General features: G+C 43.2%; 1 protein-coding gene across 1 annotated transcript in view; it reads right to left on the reverse strand.

The window, feature by feature from the left end:
- Nucleotides 1-20923, reverse strand: part of slc15a4 (solute carrier family 15 member 4) — a 30653-nt gene that overhangs the window by 3464 nt on the left and 6266 nt on the right. Inside the window, exons 6-8 of the mRNA XM_034090616.2 lie at nucleotides 20232-20412; nucleotides 9966-10124; nucleotides 6164-6322 (exon numbers count right to left, since the gene is read on the reverse strand). Of these exons, the coding sequence (XP_033946507.1) occupies nucleotides 6164-6322; nucleotides 9966-10124; nucleotides 20232-20412 (499 nt within the window). The remainder of the gene's footprint in view (nucleotides 1-6163; nucleotides 6323-9965; nucleotides 10125-20231; nucleotides 20413-20923) is intronic.

A 20923-nucleotide genomic window follows, 5' to 3' on the forward strand; every position in this document is an offset into this window, starting at 1 on the left:
CTGCATGTTGTACATGACTTAACAGGATTAACTCATTTTGAAAAAGTTATCCCGCCGGGTTGCATGATCACATCACCCTCTGTTATGTCACCAAGCGTATCGTGCATATACATAATCATTCTCTTGTGGTGAGATACAAATTGAGGGGGATAAAAGATCCACTCCCTTTATCTTGAAACCGTTGATCTGGGAACAGAGAGCTGTGAACTTCTGCCACAACATTAATGAATAATGGGGGAAAAGGGAACCCTGATTCTTTGGCCCCTGTGATACTTTCAGCTTATTTTGTTGTCTTCTTAAACTGGTCAAAAGTTTAAAATGGGAGAAATGGGACAACAGCCAAAGAAGTCTTTGAATTATTCATGAAGAGACAAAAACAAAACAATACTTGACAGGAGAGCACGGGAGGAAAGGGGAAGTGCATTTGCAGCGAGGAAGCTTGTATTTTTTTAATCAATAATTCGCCTAACAGATAATAAACGAAGAGTCTGCCTCTGCAGTCTTCATTAACACCGCAGGACTGCTGACAGAAAGCAGGGAATCTATTTTCAATTCAATAAATTAAGGAATAACCACTATGTTTTTACTAAAATGTGATCGTGTCAGCATGAGGCATGTAAGACAACCTGATTTTGAGATCATTTCTACTCTTAAAAACATGTGGTTTCTGGAGCCTTAAGATTATTCTGACCGAGGACTGGATCTCAACCTTTGTTCCACTTTCCACAATTGTCTTTTATAGCACCCAAGGAATTACAAAGAGGATTCGCAAAAAAGGCTGTACATCTAAATTGTTTGGCAACATTCCGGAAAAGTGTGCAAGGTTTCAGTTGTATACTGGTTCTTTCTCTAATTTATTTAAAATGAACTTAGGCTCTACCTCCTCCTTTCAGCCCTCGCCCCCCAGGGCCCACTTGGCTGCTAACCACTTGAAAAAATATGGAAGGACAATTACAGCAACAAAAGACTAAACAAGGACTCACTGTAAAATAGGGCTGAACGATATACCGTGTCATGGCGATAACCGCGATATGCGCATGCACGATATTCACACCGCAGGGACGTGCGGTTTTATTCATTTTTTTTTAAAAATGCTAACGCACTTTAGCACAGAATTCAAAATAAAGATACCCTTATTACTTATCGAAACTGCACATACAATATATCCGATTAAAGCTGAGACTCCACAGATTATTTAAGTATAGTATCCAAGCCATTCGATCTCGCGACAGGGGAAGCAAACACAGACTCACCGTAGCTGTCAATCTGATCAAAAGACGTGTTCAATGGCATTAAAACGAGAACTAATGCGGCTGAATCGGTTGATCCATAGGTTAATAATGTATCTGTGGCTTTGAAGCAATTGTTTATAATCCATAATTCCATTTTTATGTAAAAATCGGAGCACAAAAGTTAGCTGCTAATGGTAGCCACCAGAGTGTATGCAGCTTCCGGTTTTGGCTACGCGTCACTCTCACTCCTTATTTGGTAATGTGTGTGTGATAGACTCCCGCATAGCCAAGACCGGAAGCAGCAGCCACTCTGGTGGCTACCATTAGCAGCTAACTTTTACATAAAAATGGAATTATGGATTATAAATGAAATAAATGTTTTATACAGAGACGTTAAAAACCTATGTATTAACCGATTCAGCCGCGTTTTTTCTCGTTGTAATGCCATTGAACACGTCTTTTGATCAGATTGACAGCTACGGTGAGACATCTCCCCTAGAAGCTCCGTAAAGGTACGTGTTGTGTTGTCTGAGTTTGCTTCCCCTGTCGCGAGTTCGGATGACTCAGTGATGATACTATATACCTAAATAATCTGTGGAACCTCAGCTTTAATCGGATATCTTGTATGTGCAGCTACGATAAGTAATAAGGGTACTTTTATCTTGAGTTCTGTGCCAAAGTCCATTAGCATTTTTCGCTCAGGGGTCATTTAGATGCTTATTATGAGACTTGTGTTTTGTTTTGGTAAAAATGGTTTGTATCGTCAGTTAGCGGAGATTATTTCCGTTAATCTGGTATAACACATTAATAGGTTCTTAAATATTAAGATCCCCTGAGACACAGTGTCGTGAAAAAAGAAAAGCAAAGTACCCGCAGGGACCTTGGGGCTTAACAGGTTAAAAAAAACGCAATATATATCGCAGGGGAACAAAAAACCGCAATGTCAGTTTTTTTCAATATCGTGCAGCCCTACTGTAAAACACATTAGTGAAGCCAAAATAATTTGACAGTTATTTTAAAGCAACATTTTTACCAAAGGAGGAAATATAGCAAACCATATAGAGCATAGAGTGCGGTATTTCGATTATTACACTTCTTTTAGTTTGGATATAACTTGCAGTCATGTTTTACAGCTCTGAGTTAGTATATGAGAAGATTGTGAATGCACTACCAGAAAGAGTCGGCCATCTAATATCTTAGTGACATAAAGTTATAGGACCATTTACCTCCGAGTGGCTCTGAGAAGGCCATGTGAGGCCAGATGAAATGGTTCAATTTCAATTTAATGTTGGAAAACAGATCAATTGATCCAGACCTTCGGTGCAATGACCCAGCATTTTAATGCTTCAATGCATTCAAGGCCATCCCCTGTCTCTGGATGAAATCAAAGAGGGAATCAATGTGTGTTTGTTCCAGCTGTAAATATATCATAACATTATTTTTCTGCGCCCCGTAGCTCGTAAGGGGGTTATTGACGCTGTAATCTTCTAAATGGATAGCACATGCTTTCTGGCCTCTGCTGTCCCTGACATGTCCAACACACGCACAACCAATTATATTTTCAAATATAGCCCTTTCAGACAGAATAAGAGTTTATGTTAAATTTGCCAGCCCTGACATTAAAGGCATCCATTAAAACATTGACATTTCACTGAATGTGATCCAACACTTCACGGGCAGGATGTGGAATGTCAGCGCACTCTGAAAGTCTGAACACGTCCCAGACATCTGATTTAAGATCAGTCATGACTTTGACACTGGTCAAATAAAAATGCCACTTCCTGTCATGTGACCATAGCAACTCTAAAAAAGCATTCATATTGAGTGAAGAAAACTCCAACAAAGGCAGAAGACATTTCCTAGAAACAAATATCTCCTTGTATGTGAGGAATAATGCTCGGTAAGAAACTAAAGGTTGGTCTTTGATTGACTTGTCTTATGACGTAACAAATGTCATTGACAGGAAAGGGATGACATAGTGGGCCAGTAAAAATACCAAATAAAAGTGTTTGATGCGTGACTACTCAACCAGATGTAACCATTGTGGACATATAATGTGCCCGGGGATTTAAAAGGATCAATCATTTCACCACATAAGCTCACTAACTCTTAAGTCTGAGAGCAGATGTTGCTGAAATGCTGTAACCATTTTCACAACGGCTTTGCAGACTGATGCCAGAGGCTTTCAGTCACATGTGTTCATTCACTCCCATACTGTTCACCAAATGGGAAAGTCATTCACTTCACATTATAAGAGGCTGGCATGATGTGAGGACTTTGAAGAGGCCATTTTTATTTCAGTGCGTTTTTTGCTTTATGACTTGGCGAACCAAATAACACATGTATACTAGACTTAATTGGGATTCTTCTTCTTCTTTTGCACTTGTTGTGCATTTGTTAAAAGGTTGGTACATTTGGTGCTTTAATTCTCTGTGGATTAATATCTGTATTAGAACTGCTGAACCTAATTATATACATAATAAATGTGTATACAAGTGTTTCTTGTGAATGGGGTGTAAATTATGTTGAATATTTTTAAATACTTTTACTGTATTTCATCATTGAGGACACAGTAGAGTTGAGCCAATAGGCTACAACATATCTGCATTAGGATCTTTGGACCATTAGCATCAACTGGTTATAATTTAAATTGTCCCAAGGAGACACACTTAAAAATGAAATCACTCATGTGCAGTTATAACGTCCAAATAAAAAATAAATGGATTTAAACATACATCTCACTCGCATGCATCTTACCAACAACAAATGGAAACATCCAACAGTTCACCGACTGCCCCCCCTAGCCTTTTGTGTGTGGGAGAGAAACTCCCTCTGGTGTGAACTTTGGGATGTTAGCCTTTGCAGACCATTTACATGCACTAACGCCTCCTAACACACTACATGAAAAGGATAACTCCAAAAGCAAAAAGGGCCTCTTTAATTCCTATTTGTACCTCTTTCCAGACTGCATTATCACACAGGCCATGTGGTGTTGTGCATTCCTTGGAGCCGATGTTCTCTGCAATCCTTTACGAAACCAAGAATTTGTGACTCGTTCTTCCTAATTTCCAAACCAGCAGGTAGCACCTGTTCAAAACCTTACATGTGACACTTCACGGATTCTGACTAACATCGGAAAGTGCAAAGCAGGGAGAGAAGGAGCAACAGTGCGACGGAGAGAGCTGAGCATCCAGTGTGATGTCAGACGAGCAGTGCCATCTCAATGTAATGCTCCAGGGACAGCTTTACTTAAGAGATCCAGGGCTATGTAATCAGACCCCCAGCCTGTGATTAATGTTGCTCATCTGTCTTCAGGCCCGTACAGCTCAGTACAACTTAGCACAGCTCACCCAAGATGCTGTTTACTGCACACCCTTTTCGCCTGCAGCCATGGAAATAAGTTGAATTTATTTCACCTAGAGAGCCAGGAGATGTGGAAGAAGCTAAAATCCGACAAACTGTGAGAAACAGACACAAAAACAAACCGCATGATTCCTGACTGCCTGTACTTAATGCCTAAGCTTTGTGCTGTGTGTCTTTTATCCGTGGCCAGGAGCATGTTTTGTTCCATTTCTGCAGCTCACCTTTTAAATGACTTGTATTTTGCAAAGCAAAAACACGTCCACAATCCAACTTTAGTTTAACTGCCCCTCAAGTGAAGCCCGGCTGAGCAAGGGATGGATTTGTGGAGCGTGCCAAGCATCTTCCAGTGCTAACATCATCAAAAGTACCTCCCTAACTGTCGGCAAACTGTATTAATGAGCTATTAGGTGTTTGAGGGGAAACAATTTACAGTGTTGGCTTATTTACCGCATGCTCAGGGAAAAGTGCATCTGGGTTTGGAAGCCTCCTCTCGCTAGGGAGCCCATCCATCTGCTGCCACCACCACACTATTTATTCTACCACTTGGACAGATTTACACAAACCTTTTGTCGTTAGCCTGACATGTCTATTTATTATAGGAAACGCTCTTAAAACAAGATAACTGCCCCATGTGTTGTTGTCCCCCTCCCTCTTCTCTCACTGCGTCTAATTTACAAACTCTTTAAGTGGATTTTAAATCTGCACAAGCTGGGAGCATTCTTACGGTACGTGCCTAAACGAGTACCGGTACATACATACAGTCGATGTGCAAAGTCAATAGTGCACTCTACATGCTCTGGGCATCTAACAGCCGGGTCGACAACTGTAATGCTCAGTTTGGGGGGATGGTGGACAGCTCTGAGAAAACTATGAGTAAAGATCAACCATCCCTGTCTCGTGGAGATATTTTGAAGAGAGTAGCATTATAGTACAGACAAAATCATCGATTGTTTTACAGGCATACAAAGTCATGATTCCCATTATGGAAGTGATATACAATGGTAATAGATCAAATGATGTAAGAGCTTTTAAATGGGCTATTGCAAAACAAGGAAACATTTGCAAATGAACAGATTCATCAGTGTTATTATTAAATATGAGTTGTGTTCTGACCACATATTCATTCTCCTTTTAGCTCTGTTTGGTATCCACCATCTCTTTAGGAAAATATCTGCCTCTTTGGCTGCTACTAGTGTGCTAAAAATATATATATTTGAACCATCAGATTGATCCAAAACATGTTGCAGGCCATAGGAGGCAGGTGAAAAAAATATATTTAATGTGACATATAGTATATTTGTTCCGCTCATGGTACGCAAAACCCAATGTACAATAATTGCCAACAAAACATGTCTCTACAAACACACCATTGAGCGAAAAGGACCTACCCCTTTAAAAAAAAAAAAAAAAATAGAAATAGATGGTCTGCCCTTCATAATAATTTCAATCAATCCATTGGTTAAACACATATAGATAATGGTTTTCATTAGTTATTATTTTAACCTCTTGTCTGGTTAGCAACAGTGACTGCACATATAATGAGTGTATACGTTACTGTGATCTCTTACCAAAGTCTTTGTGGGATGACATCCAGCCAATCGCCTTGAGGGAGACAATAGCCAACAAACCAGAGCCCACGAAGGAGCCAATCCCAGAGAAGAAAAAGAAAAGTCCCATGATGGCACTCTGCATGGACTTGGGGGCTGCAGAATAGGCAAACTCCAGACCTTCAACAAAAACAGTAACATTAGGTATTTGTTAGATTGTTGGGTATAACATTGTAGAAATGTACATCCAATAAAAGTGTAATGTAACCTGTAATATCATGCTATTTAGTCAAACACTCCCAAAAAGATACTGTCCAGCTCATGCCTCTGACAGTGGAGCCAGCAAGGCACCACTACATATTTGGTTAGAATTCGATTTCTATTTAGATTGTTTGTTGACAATCACTGGTTTCCTTTTAGCATTTTGTAAGTGAGACCAAAAAGATTTCTCAACAGCTGCTTGCATCTTAATTATAATGGTGGCACTGGCCTTGTTTGGAACTACTCTGCTTAGTACTGATCTCACAAAGTAGTGATTTCTGGAAAACACATCACTCAGTGTTTACTTAGTCATGAAAGAAAGGAAAGGACTAAGAAAATGGGCAGGGGACCTAAGGGAACATATGATGGGCTAAAAACATCAAATAAGTGTCTCTTTTGCCTAGAGATCTGTCTGCCTGCAAGCTGACATTGATAATTTCATGGCACCTCAAACATGTGATTTTTTAAACGAGGCCCTTTAGCTACATCTGTCTGGAGAGATTAGGAAACTGCTGTTAAATACATTTTCCTTTCAAGATCTTCCTTGGAGGGGAACATTGCACAAATGAATGTGATGAGCAGTTACCTTACTTATACCTGTGGTAGTTTTGCAAAGAAAAAACGTCAGAAGAAAAAGGACTGAGATAAGGGAATGGCAAATATGAGGTTTTGACTCAGTGGAGCATGATCCCCTTTCCAAAAGTTCACAGCGATACATTTGTTTATATCCTTAGCTAACCTTTTGATAGCAAAGGAACACTCGTCAATAGCCATAGTCACAGGAGACTAACAAAGGTTGGTGAGGATTCTCAGATACCACTCCTCACAGTAAAGGGAAAATACAGACTATCATTCTAACATCAATAACTATAATTATTCAAGAAACAACCACAGTGAGCTTGACCTTTCTTTGAAAGAAAAAAGGGGAAATAAAAAATGAATGCAAATGCAAAATAAACCAGACATATGTCACAATTCTTTCCGCCAATTTTCATACAAGTAAGCCCGTGGGATGGTATGCAGGGAGAGGAGAAAGTACGTTTATTTTTAAGGCTCCCTTTAGCTCTGTTATGTCTGGATTTGACTTTTTAGGGACCTGGATAGTTGTGCAAAATCTAGTTCTGTTCAAGGACCTTATCAAACACATTTCAGTATCCATGGATCTTAAACTTGTGAATATCAAATGTAGACGTTCAGTCGCAGAAACACCCTGCAGTGAATGGATCCGCTTGATAATCCCTCCAATAATAAGTCTTAAATATTAATAGTTCAATCAGCACTACTTATATAGAGTAAAGCGAGTGCTATAGAAAAAACAACAACAGCATGACCGATAGTACCAGGAGGATGACTCGATCATAGCTCGAGGCTTTAACAAACTCAAATCACTAGATAACTGAGGCCTGAAGCAACGATCATGACTCTAGAGAAAAATACACGAAGGGAGAAAAGAAAAAAATATAGTCACACCAAAGATAAACACAATACAGGGAAGATTTCAGTTGTTCTATATTACACTCAGATATTTCTCAAAGACAACCTCTTTTAGTAAAAGGACAATACTGTTGCTTTTCTTTTTGCAATCCCTATTTGATATAGTATTAAAGAAATTTCTCACTTTGTCACTGTAACGGAGGTGATCTCTGGGGCCATAGATCTCGGCCTCCGTTACGGATTCTGTAGCTTCATTGGTGGCAAAGTGTATGTAGTTTGTGCATCTGTCTGTGTTTTTGTTTGTCTGTCTCTGTTTCCTGGTTTTATGTTGAAAAGTGTTCCCCTATCCCCATGTCTGTTGCTGATTGTGTGCACCTGGTGCCCTGTGTTGTCACTCTCCTCCCCCCTCACCTGTGTCCCGTTGGTTTGATTAGTGTGGGAGTGTATTTAGGCTCTGTTGCCCTGTCTGTTGGGAGGCTGGTAGTGTGGTGGCTGGTGACTGTGCGCACAGGAGCAGCAGATTGAGGCTGTGTCATATCATATGTGTATGAGTTAATAAATGCCCACACCGGGTTGTATTTTTGGACGTTCTGCCTCTGCCTCCTTGCTTGGTCGGGACGCTCAATTGTCAGCTTCACATTATTGTATTACTGGTACAATGTGGCCTTACTTTTCAAAGCTTTTAATGAAATGACATTTCCTGTTTAGGTCAGGGCTCACACAAAAAAGAAGAGAAAGAGAAAGGGAGCCTGCTTGCTAAGCAGTTTTCGCCTGGTAACCCTGAAAGTCTCAAAAAGAAGACTGCAGCTGTCAGTTCCGGCATGAACTATTCTGACCTGCTCTGATTCAATGCTTTTCTTTTTAATCATTTTCCGGAGAAGAACAGGGAATTTATTTCTCCAGGGAAAGCAAACACTGCTACATTTCCAGTGACGGATTATGCATAGCCTCAAATTGATGAGCCTGTGTCTTTGAATTATATTTACTGGGATGAATCGTCTGAGCAGCGACAGTTACACAACTTTAAATTCAAATCAGATCTGCTGGTGTGAAAAGTTGGCCCAAGTGCTAAAACAAAGTTTTAGAATTTTGACTTTTTATAATAAATTCTCCTATGATAGTCTATCTGCTGTAGTACATAGACTATCAAAGGTATCACAAATATATCAAACATAACAAAATACTGTATCTTCTAATGTTAAGAAAATGTGAATAGAAAGAAGGATTATACAAAACTTAAGACTCCACGTGGCGTCTAGACATAGTTTGGATTTTTGGTTCCAAGGCTCTTAGATACCTGCCTTTGAAATTGTTGCCGCTACGACAAATATACCAAAAGACAGACGAATCAAAATATGTTTGTGATTTAGTCTACAGTCAAATATGTTGACCTGCAGATTTGTTATATAACTTTTAGACAATGGAAGCAATATCTGCTTGTATTGGAATCTTGCGAATCAATGAGCCGAAGCTCTGTAATGTACTGTTAGCTTTAGAGTAAGTCAGGGACTACAGTTTAGTATAATGCCTCTTAAAGGGGGAGTAGCATCATTATAATAAAATACTTTGCCTATTTGGACTACATACAAGTGTAACTGTCAGCACCCTGCTGGACTGATAATTAAACATGCCATTGTTTTTTGTGTATTCAGTGTAATATATTTCTTTGAACACTGTCAGCTGGGGAAGCATGCTCATTGGATAATTAAGAGTTGAACTTTTAATTAAGTGTTTGCCACGACAATTTGTCAGTTTTATCTCTCTCGAGCGTGATTTAGTGTGGGAGATATTGTTTCATTATGCTGGTGTATATTTAAGTTCATAGTGATAAATGTCAACTCAGCAGCGGCCTGAACATGAAGGTGAAATGTTGTGAGTGTGGCGAAGCTAATTGTGTTGCCACTGTGACTTTACCCTCAGTCCAGAACAGATTTTCTTACAGGTACAATAAAGTATATCATATTGTATCGATTAATGGCACAATGGAAGATACATATCGGTGTATTTGTCCTATTTCTTAGCTCCATCGTGTTAAGTTCTCCCTTTGTCTTTTGGATTCTTTGCCTGAATCATCATGTCTTATACGCTGTGGGTGCTAAATCACACAGGAGATGTCAAACAACTTTACCTGCAATGCTGGCAAAGATTTCGCTGATTCCTATCAGCACATACTGAGGCACTTGCCACCATATGGGTAAATCTGCAGCGTGGTAGGTAACATTGCCAAGCACCTGGTCAATGGTACCCTTTGATTTGATGATCTCCAGGCGTTTTGTTTCCAAAATACCTGAGGGAACAAAAAAAAAATGCAGATAAGCATAGTTAGCAGAGTGTAAATGTAGGAAGAATTTGACAAAGCGTTGTTCTCTAAAAAACCTCCGTACACGCATGTTTATAAGGAAGATTCTGCAACATACATACTAATTTAAAGATGCAAACAGGGCCACGGGTGAATCTAAAGGCTTCTATATTACTTCTCAGGATTAAGAGACACATGCTAAGGTATTTAAAGTCCATGACACAAACAAACATCCAAACACTTGCAGAGGACTTAGTGCCAGTCCGTTAAGCATTTAACTTGTTTTAAGGCTACCCGAACGCTTCATTAAGATCACATCTGCACGCTTCCATATTATGGCAGTTGGTTATGGAACAGTGCAGACAGTTTTATAATAAGAGGCTAGCAGTTGTCATCAACCGCTGCCGCCTCCTAAAAGCTTTATTCGATAGAGCTATTATCATGTAACCAGAGGCTATTTCCAGATAACTCCCAGAGACAGCTTCCTATCATAACTACACTTAATGCTGTTCTTGAGAGAAGTAATAGCCTTGTAATCCGACTATCCTATAATACCAGCCGTCCATCTCAGGCAGTGTGGCCACTGGGCTGCTGAGAGCAAGAGTCACACTATAAACACACACCCCTGCTTATAAACATCACACAGCCAGTGTGCCAACTCTGCTACAGCTTTTCATTAAAAAAATAAATAAAGATGCTTTTGGACACCTAAAAGCCATTGAGCTTTAGCTAAAGCAGATTAGTATATGAAGTTAAGAGAATGTGATAAAACATGTTTAAAAAAAACTCTTCAGAAGCAGTGTCAGCACAGTTTTTCAGGGCAGGCCTCAGTATGTGGCTGATTGTTGTTCACAAATGAAGAGCGGTTCAGAAACAGTCCGTCTGACAGCATGTCTTCAGCTGTCTCTCTGCACTACGAGGTCCAGCTGTCCTCGTGCCAGGCGTGTGACAGCGGGCGCGATGAAACCCTGTGAAATATCCCTGCAACCATGACATCATGACACATTCATGCATGTTTGTTGAACATGGTTATGAAAGTGATTCTAACTCTCAACAGCAGCGGTGTGGCCAATGTTGTGGACACAAAGTGGCAGACTGACAATGCAATGTGTTGGTCTGGCTCTTTTCTGGCAAAAGATGCCACACTCGGTCATTCACACCTATCCATCTTTCAGTCTCTGAACACAACATGATTTCAGCGACTGGACAGACGCAGATAAGCAGTGGGGATACACAGAAAGCCATCTGAGGAAATTGCCGTTAAAAAAAATTATACAATTGTAAGGCAGCAGCCAGGAGTCAATGTGTGTGACTGAATTCATGTGAAGCAAGGCAATGCAAGGGATACAGGGCACACATGCTCAGCAAATAATTATGGGATGAATAATTGTTCAAATAAGGTGCAGATACAATATCATTATTAGTGTATCTTAATAACCGTACATTTATCAAATCCAGGTCAGTACTGTGGTCCTCACTACTGTTCTGTGACCAATGGCCACACCACTGCACCACTTTAAACCCCTTCTCTCCACTCCGAGAACCCAAAATAGCTTTCCGCAATATTAAGAATGTATTTATCCCAAATTCAATTGCAAGGACTGCACTTTCTTTCAGGAAGCCAAATGGAAAAGTAAATACCTAAATAGCATTTGAACATCATAAAAAGAACATGTTGGAGCACCTTTCCTTCCCGGACTGCTCATGTCTCCTGAAATGAAAATATTACTTTAAAGTGAAAAAGTAGACACATTAGATTTGGTTCACCACATCTCTCTGATTGCAAAGGATGTTTTTGATGGGCCAAGTCAGCCTTTAATAAGTCGCTAGAACATCACAAGACTCTCCCTCAACAAACTTTCTCATCTCTTTGTCCCTATGTTTATATAAAAGTGAGGCAAAAGGATAAGAGCAGTAGTCCAGCAGCCTTTTCCTCTCTCTTAACCACAACAACACCCAGAGACAGCACACAGATATTTAAAAAGGTAGCTCTTATCTTAATTCATGGATCATCAATTCCAACCGTGTAATGCAACTAGCACCTGATAAGCTTTGGCAGGTAAAAAAGTTGGTCACCTGCCGCCATTGCAGTTAAGTGTTCTTTATATCAAGATTTCCAAGAGTTGATATCCTTGTAGCAAAAGCAGTGCCTCTAAGAGTCAGGGATTAAGACAATGTGAACATTTCATATTTCTACTGTCTCCTATTGACTCAGTGTTACAATTATAAAGTGTTCTACATGCAATAGGTTTAAAACTTAAAGGTCCCCTATTATAATGTTTTTCATCAATATATTATAGGTCTCAGATATATATATAAAACATGTCTCTGAAGTGTTTGGCTCAAAATACCAAACAGATCATTCATACCAGGGTTTCCGCTAGGATTTTTTCTTGCCGGTCAAATGTCCAAAAATAATTGATTTTACCGGACACATTTTAAACTTACCGGTCATGTTTCAATAATTATAAGAATTGTGCAGCAGAGTTTCCGTTAGCAGGTAATTACCGGACTATGACCGGATATGCTGATGTTTAAAACGTAGTTAATGGGAGTCATTTTTAAATTGCTTCAGTTTATAATCGTAACAGATTCATTTGTCAATAAATGATTCCACAAACAACAAACAACATAATTATTACATTCAAACAAACTACTTATAGTAGATAAAGTACATTATTCAAAAGTTTACATTAACTTTGGATAATAACACGGGAGAAAGGGATCCTCTCTTTTCCTCCCTCTCTCCTGACAGCCTGTCAGTTTCTCATGCAGCTCGCTAAACAGTGGGCGGGGCTTCAGGTGATCATGAAGAGCTGCGTGTCTCCGTCAGACTCAGCAGCTGATCTGATCTCTCTCTCGCATCCGGTTATACTTCACTCGCGTTTATGTCCATATCGATCAGTTCCAGCTCTCCTGATCGGCCTTTATAGAGAGCACCGATCAAACTATTAAGAGTGAATATCGGCCGATAATGATCGGCGGCCAATTGATCAGAGCATCCCTAATTATTACCGGACATTTTGGGCAGGTTTTTAATTGACCGGTTCTTCATTAATTGTACCAGCTAAAAACGGTAATTACCAGCCAATGGAAACTATAGGTTACTTACGTAACCCCAGGCCTCAGAGTAACATGAAGTGAGATGTCTCACTATGGGATGCGCCTCAACGCGTATGCAAACGGAAGCATCAATCTCATTACGCCAATCCTGATTGGCTGGTGATCTTGACGTCAGGGAATCCACCCACCCTTTAAATAGCTTGCGCTACGACGCAGCATCATTCAAAATAAGCACCTCTTCTCGCTTCGCCTTAGCAAGAAGGCCGTCTGGTGAGACATCTCACTTCATGTTACTCTGAGTACTGGGGTTACGTAAGTAACCTATAGTTCTCATTCATAACACTACGTTCGATGTCTCACTATGGGATATTGAAACTCCCGTATTGCTAGACATGCTTATCTCGAAAATCACAGGTAGAACTCTGTCTCAACACGGGACCCAGCACTGCGCGGGCCACACTTGGAGCAGAGACATCTAGCGTGTAAAAGCGGACAAAAGTGAGCGGCGAGGACCAGCTCGCTGCTGCACAAATGTCTTGGATGGAAACACCCTTGAACAAAGCCCAGGATGTAGCCAGTCCATGAGTAGAATGAGCACGCAGGCCCGTTGGTGCTTGCAAACCCTGACTCGTATAAGCCAGAGCAATCGCTTCCACAATCCAGTGGGAGAGCCGTTGCCTGGTAACGGGCTTGCCCTTCTGAGGGTTAGCCCAGGATATAAAGAGTTGGTCATTACAACGAAACTCTTTTGACCTGTCCATATAGGTGCGTAAAGCACGAACTGGACACAGCAAATTCAGCCGCTGTTCCTCAGAGGAACACAGCGGCAGAGGAAATGCCACAATGTCAATGGAGGTACATGAGCCAACCACCTTAGGTATAAAGGCAGGGTTGGGCTTCAGCAACACTCTCGTTTGCCCTGGGGCGAACTCAGTGCATGAAGGATGTACAGAGAGCGCATGAATGTCACTGACTCGCTTGGCAGATGCCAGGGCCAGTAACAGCACTGTATTGAGTGACAGGTGTTTCATGTCAGCTTCTTCAAGGGGTTCAAATGGGGTTAGAGTGAGCCCATCTAAAACCACTGCCAAGTCCCATAAGGGCACCAGTGACCTGGAAACAGGGAGGAGCCTGCGAGCCCCTTTCATAAAACGGCAGACCAAAGGATGTTGGCTAGCCGTCTTTCCCTCAAAGCCCACATGGCATGCAGCAATAGCAGCCAGGTACACTTTGATCGTAGAGAAAGCTCTGTGTTTATCAATTAAGTCCTGTAGAAATGATAAAATCACCCCGACAGGACATTGAAAAGAGATGTGTCCTTTTTGAAGGCACCACTCCTCAAACACCCTCCACCTACAGTCATAGGGAGACCTGGTGGAAGAAGCTCTTGCACTCTGAATAGTGTTTATCGCCTTCTGAGGGAACCCCACTGTATTCAGATTGTACCACTCACGGGCCAGGCCCATAGTGCCAAGCGCTCTGGGTGTGGGTGAAAGATTGTCCCCCCCCGCCTGAGACAGTATGTCCCACGGCTGCCCGCACAGCAGCTGATATATCTCCGCCAGCCAGTACATTGCAGGCCAGTGCGGAGCTATCAGGATAAGTGTGTGGCGTTGTTCTCTCACTCTGGCCAGAGTTGGGGGTATCAGAGCCAGGGGTGGGAACGCGTACAGAAGGACCGGAGGCCAAACTTGCGCGAGCGCATCCACGCCTAACGGTGCGTTTAAATCGCGCATTGAAAAGAACAGCTGACATTGAGCATTTTCTTTTGATGCGGACAGATCTACCGCGGCTCGGCCGTAACGCACCCACAGCTGACTCACAATCATTGGATGTAGAGTCCAGTCTGCATATAGTGGTGCACCTCTGGACAGTAGATCCGCCCCGAGGTTCATCACTCCTGGTATGTGCGTCGCTCTCAGAGAGAGGAGACGTCCGCAGCTCCATAAGATCAGTTTGCGTGCCAGCATGTGTAACTGGAGAGAACGCAAACCCCCTTGGCGGTTTATATACGATATTGTGGTCGTGTTGTCTGTCCTCACGAGGACATGATGTCCTCTGAGAAAAGGCAGAAAGCGTTTCAGGGTGAGGAACACCGCTAAAAGCTCCAGATAATTTATGTGTGACCGTTGGAGGTCTCCAGAGACCCCTCACAGGTCGACCTTCGTATATATCCCCCCAGCCCGTCAGACATGCGTCTGTGTTGACCACCTTCCGCGATAGGACAGCACCCATAGATACGCCCCGTACTAGAAAAGTCGGGTGTAGCCAGTGGCGCAGTGCCATTACGCATTTCATAGTGACCATCACTCTCCGCGCGCCATGACGCGCGGGGTCCAGTCTGAGGGCAGCTACCCAGCGCTGAAACTCCCTCATGTGTAAGCGTCCCAGTCGTACCACCAGAATGGCTGACGCCATGAGCTCCAGCAACCGCAGACATGACCTGAAGAGAACATATTTGCGTGGCTGGAAATTAGCGAGGCAAGCCCTGAAGGCTTTCACTCTCTCTGCTGACAGGCGGGCTGTAAAGGACACCGAATTCAGGCGTAGGCCCAGGAAGAGTACAGTCTGAGCTGGAGACAACATGCTCTTTTCTGTGTTTATTACGAAACCCAGGTCGAGCAGGTGTTTTACGAGGACATTCGTCTGCGTAATAGCCTCTTGCTCCGACTGTGCGAGAAGGAGCCAATCGTCCAGATAAGTTGCCAGGCGAATACCCTGTTGTCTTAACGGGGCTATCGCGGCTTCTGTACACCGTACAAACACTCGCGGGCTGAGAGACAGACCGAAGGGAAGTACTCTGTCCCCCCAAAGGCGAACCTCAGATATTTCCTGTGTGGGTAATATACTGGGATGTGGAAATACGCATCTTTCAGGTCGACTGATGTGAACCAGTCGTTTTGGCGCACGAGACGCAACAGAGACGTGTGAGTGAGCATTCTGAATTTGTATCTTTTGAGATATTTGTTCAGAGCTCTCAAATCTAGTATAGGCCGAATTCCGTTCCCTCCCCGTTTGGGAACGAGGAAATACTTGGAATAAAAGCCGCTCTGACTCTGTTAGAAGCTTTTCTAGTAGCGAGAAAATCTCTTGCTCTAGAATATGGGCCGACTCTCCCCGGGCCTGTGAATACAGAATGCCCGAGAAGTGAGGGGGGGTGACAGCGAATTGGCGCCCTTGGCTTCAAGCCTGGAAACGACAGTGGAAAATGATTTATTTTGAAACAACAATGATGTGTTTGTGTGACTTAAACAGGTAGCGGAACTTGCGGTCTTCGATGTGAAGTCCATTTCCCTGATGGCGCGAACTTGAGGATGACGTTCTGGCATCACTCGAGGCGGCGGGAAGATGGGGGCATGGTGGCACCCCGAAAACACATGAGCATCCAACACTGGAACGTGCTCTGGAGTTGGGGAACAGGGAACCTCCAGCTCCTTCATCGAGGAGAGGAGAGGAGAGGAGGCTGTCAGGCCGCCCGCTTCTTCTTCCTCGCCTGGTGGCTGAAAACCTGGGTCGGCTGCGCCTGAGCAGCAGCTGCCGGAACCGGAGATTTTCTTGGCCAGCTCCCTCTTGCCTCGTGCCCGGGCTGGGGACCCGGGACGGGCTGCGGTCTCTGCTGCTTCGGTATTTTTAACCGGGCAGGACGTGAGACAGCTTGGGTGAAGGCCTGCCGCGGGACCATTGGAGGTGGCGGCTGGACCCTTCGGGGGAGACAGAGCTGGAGAGCCTCGTCTCCCTTCCTTTTTGACTCGCATCTCAGCTGCATTGAAGCTAGAGCGGAGCCAAATATGCCCTCGGGAACAATAGGCATGTCCAGAACATCCTCTTTTTCCCAGTCTGGAAGGTTCGTCAGGTTGAGCCACCTGGCTCTCTCCTGTACCACCATCATTCCCAGTGCTTTGCCCGTGGCTTGGACTGCACAGCGCTGCACACGGAGGAAAATGTCCGTGATCGCTGTGATCTCGTCCCACACGGCAGGCTCAGGTTTGCTCGACATGTCTTCGCAGAGCTCCGCCTGGTAGGCGGTCAGCAGCGAGGAGACGTTGAGTGCCCTGGCGGACAAAGCTGCGACTTTATAGGCCCGTTCGGTCATCGCTGACTGGAACTGGTCTGCCTTTGCCGGTAGCATGGGGTTCCTGCTCGGTGTTGAAGCCAGCCTCGGTTGGAGGTGGGCTGCCACTAGCGGCATGCGGAGCAGGCCGAGCCTCTCCATACCGTCACAGTCCAGGGAGGAGGCACCCTGGATTGGGGCCTTGTTGCTAAAGGGACGGTCTCTCCACGAGACCGACACCTCGTCCAGCATCTCCGGAAAGACTGGAAGGAGCTGCCTCTTCGTCCTCGCTGCTTGGGGCAAGTTCTTCCCCTCGTAGCGAGATCTGGAGGTCTCCTTGGCCACTTCAGGCCATGGGATGTCCAGCCTGGATGCAGCGCGTTGACACACGGCCTGCAAGTCCATGCTTAGGACGGGCGAAGCTGGTGTGCTCTCGCCCGGGGGAGCGGACATCGCTCCCGGCTTTGCAGCCTGAGCCGATGAAACGAAGATGTCATCCTCATCCGAGTCAGACAGGAGGAACTCAGAGGTATCCTCTTCGTCCTCCATATAGTCCAACTCCAGGACATCCTCCGTGGGTGGAACCATGGTGAGGTCCAATTGGGAGCCAGAGCTTGACACAGCGCGGGGCTCCGCTCTCGCGGCTCTTGCCGCCACCTCGTCTCAGCCTGAAACGGCGTGGGGCTCCGATTCAGCGGCTGTCGCTGTTGTTGAGCCCCAGTCTGACACAGCACAGGGCTCAATCTCTGCGGCGGACGCCACCATGTCTTGATTGCCAGCCGGCGAATCAGCGGACATGAGGGTGTCCTGTCCCGACAAGCTAGCTTGGCATGCTAACCTTCGGCGGAGGCTCTTAATGGTGAAGCGGGTACAATGCCCGCACGAGCCGGGGTTATCGATAGCCTCCCGGGCGTGTTCCAGCCCGAGACAGGACGAGCAGAACTGGTGTGAGTCTGTGCCTGAAATCTTAATCCCGCAGCCGCATAGCCGAGCCTCCGAGTCCCTGACTCCTCTGGTGTGAGGGAGAGAAGGGTCCATCTTTGATCGCCGGGGTGTCGGCGTGGAGTGGACACGCTAGTAACTTACTGAGAAAAAATTCCAACCTTGCCGTTAGTCCGAAAGGAAAAAAGGCGACGGTGTAGATTTTATTCTTTAAAGAATATTAACTGGTGTGTTAATACGTTTTTTTTTTTATCTCTGTCTCTTCTGGTGTGAGAGAGAAAAGAGAACGTCCTCTTTACCGTGGTGTCGGTGTGGAGGGAAGAAAAAACTAGCAACAGGTATGTTACTAGCTTGAAGAAAAAATCAAACCTTACCGTTATTTCGACAGAAATAAACGGCGAGGCAGATTACAATATTAATATGTTTTCCTGAAACTTTCAGAATCTCTTTACATAGAGGGGTCACGTGTTTATGTATAAAATACATCAAAAAGTGGATTTTGCATAATAGGTGAATTATTCGGCATGGAGAAACCACAATTTCCAACTACATATCAAACTCACCACTAACTCTATATTACACTGCTTTAACCAGGCACTACTAATATGAGAACTAACTTGGATTAGAGCTGATAATGACATTAACAGTCTAAAAAGACTGTTAATGTCATTATCAGCTCTAATCCAAGTTACATGACATGAGTTTTATCATATATGGAAAAATGCTGTGTTTAAAACACATTTAAACACTCTGTATTATACGTATTGACCATAATACCATATGGCCTTTTATTCTGCTGTCAGATGACTATAGAGATTAATAACCTACTGATGCTGATGAGGATTCAGAGCACTAGCAGATTGTGAGTATGACAGGACACATACGGTAAGTATCATCTTATCTGGCGGCTCCAGTGTTCTTGTTGCAAAAGGTGTGTTCATGCAGCTCACACATTCAAAATTGCTTTTCGATCTGGACTCAAAAAGCACTTTGTAAAATCATTTGAAACAATAAACACGGCAGCTCAGACCTCTAATAGCTATTATAAAAAGGTTCAATAAATTGCATTCAGATCATTATAAAGCAGAGTAAAAAACATTAGTGATGTAGATGTTGTGTAAGTAATAGACTCCTGAGCAGGGAATTAAGTCAGATCACATTATTTTCTTTATTTAAGTGTTAGACAAATGTCCTCTAATGTATCCACATTGTAATTAGTTTGAACAAAATATTTAATAAACCATTTATAAAATTGAATTATCCTTCATAATGGTTGTCAAATGTGATTCAGTGCATCATTAACAGACAATTGGCAATCTGACACCAGTCAATATCTAAAAGGTCACTAATGACAGAACGTGTCCATATTCTGTGGCAGACACATTGTGTATCAGAGAAAGGGCAGAGGTTGTGGGTAATATAATGAGCATTGATTTCAGGAGTGTTACCTAGTTGCTTGTCTCTCTCAAATAATTTTAGCCTAGATATATCAATGCAGCAGCAACGCTGACAGGCCGAGATTACACTTTTATTTATAAAATAATCTTCAGTCTGAAAGTTAATAGGACTGAGCAGCTCTGCCGCAGTCGCCTGCAGTCACTCAGGACCCAAAGGTAAGATGCCACAGCTCCCCCTGTGCTCTGCAGGGCGCGCTTTCCTTCTGCTAGGTGGAATGTGATGTATTGAATCAGGAAAAATGAATAAATCTGTGACAGACCATCTGCTGAATCCCACAGCAAAATATAACACAACAAACAAACCCTTAATTTAAGAGAATCTAATCATACTTTAGCAGCAATACTGTCTTCTCACTGTTGGTGAGGAACTGATATTTTAGTACCATGTTTCCAAAGTCTGACAAAGGCAGTATTTAGAATTGAAATGAATAAATGATGTAACTGTGGTTCAACAAATGCATTGCTCGTTGCCTTGAAAGTACTGATTGCAAGTGGCATTTACCGCAAACACTAACTTAGCTGTTTCATTAGCGTGTGTTTGGCCTACTTATATGGAGAGGACATGTCTGTTTTTACACTCACCCGCCGCCACGGCCGAAAACATAACAAAGAACATCCCCACTGCGATCCTCTTCAGAGAGGAAGGCAGCAGGCCGCGGCGTTTCAGGATGGGGTCCACCACTTTGTCCTTAAGGGGAATCAGCATGAGGATGAGCACTGCGTCAAACATGGTGAGCCAGGCTGCAGGGAAGCGGAACGTCACCTGGGGGATCAGAGGAGGAGGATGAGGTAAAGCTGTGCAAAAATGCAACAAAGCATGAAAACTACTGAGAAAGTCAGTGCATTCCCACACAGTTCACAGAGTGTTTGTGTTCCTATGAGGGTGCATGTGTGTGAGCGCGTGCACCCCGGGACTTAATATTGCTTTGGCACCCCCAAGTGGAAAAAATCAAACGTAATGAAATGGAAAATATTCGTTTCACTTTACTTAAAAGAAGCATACAGTCGATTTATTAGCGATAAGTAGGTCAATAGAAGTTATTATTTGTGTGTTTTGTCTTTATTTTATCATAAGTAGTAGTAGTATTGTTTTATCTTGCTTATCAATAAAATGTGTAAGAGGCATTTGAGACGATTTCAGCACAAACTATAAACTAGTACCATTAGGTGTAATTTGAGAAACAGACTGGATGCAATATAAATCAAAGGGAAAACCTACTGTGAGCTTTGTTTGGTGTATGTGCCTACTGTATAACTTAAGGCAATATCTCGTT

The sequence above is a fragment of the Pseudochaenichthys georgianus genome, chromosome 9 (genome assembly GCF_902827115.2).
Source record: "Pseudochaenichthys georgianus chromosome 9, fPseGeo1.2, whole genome shotgun sequence".
In the NCBI taxonomy this organism is placed as follows: Eukaryota; Metazoa; Chordata; class Actinopteri; order Perciformes; family Channichthyidae; genus Pseudochaenichthys; species Pseudochaenichthys georgianus.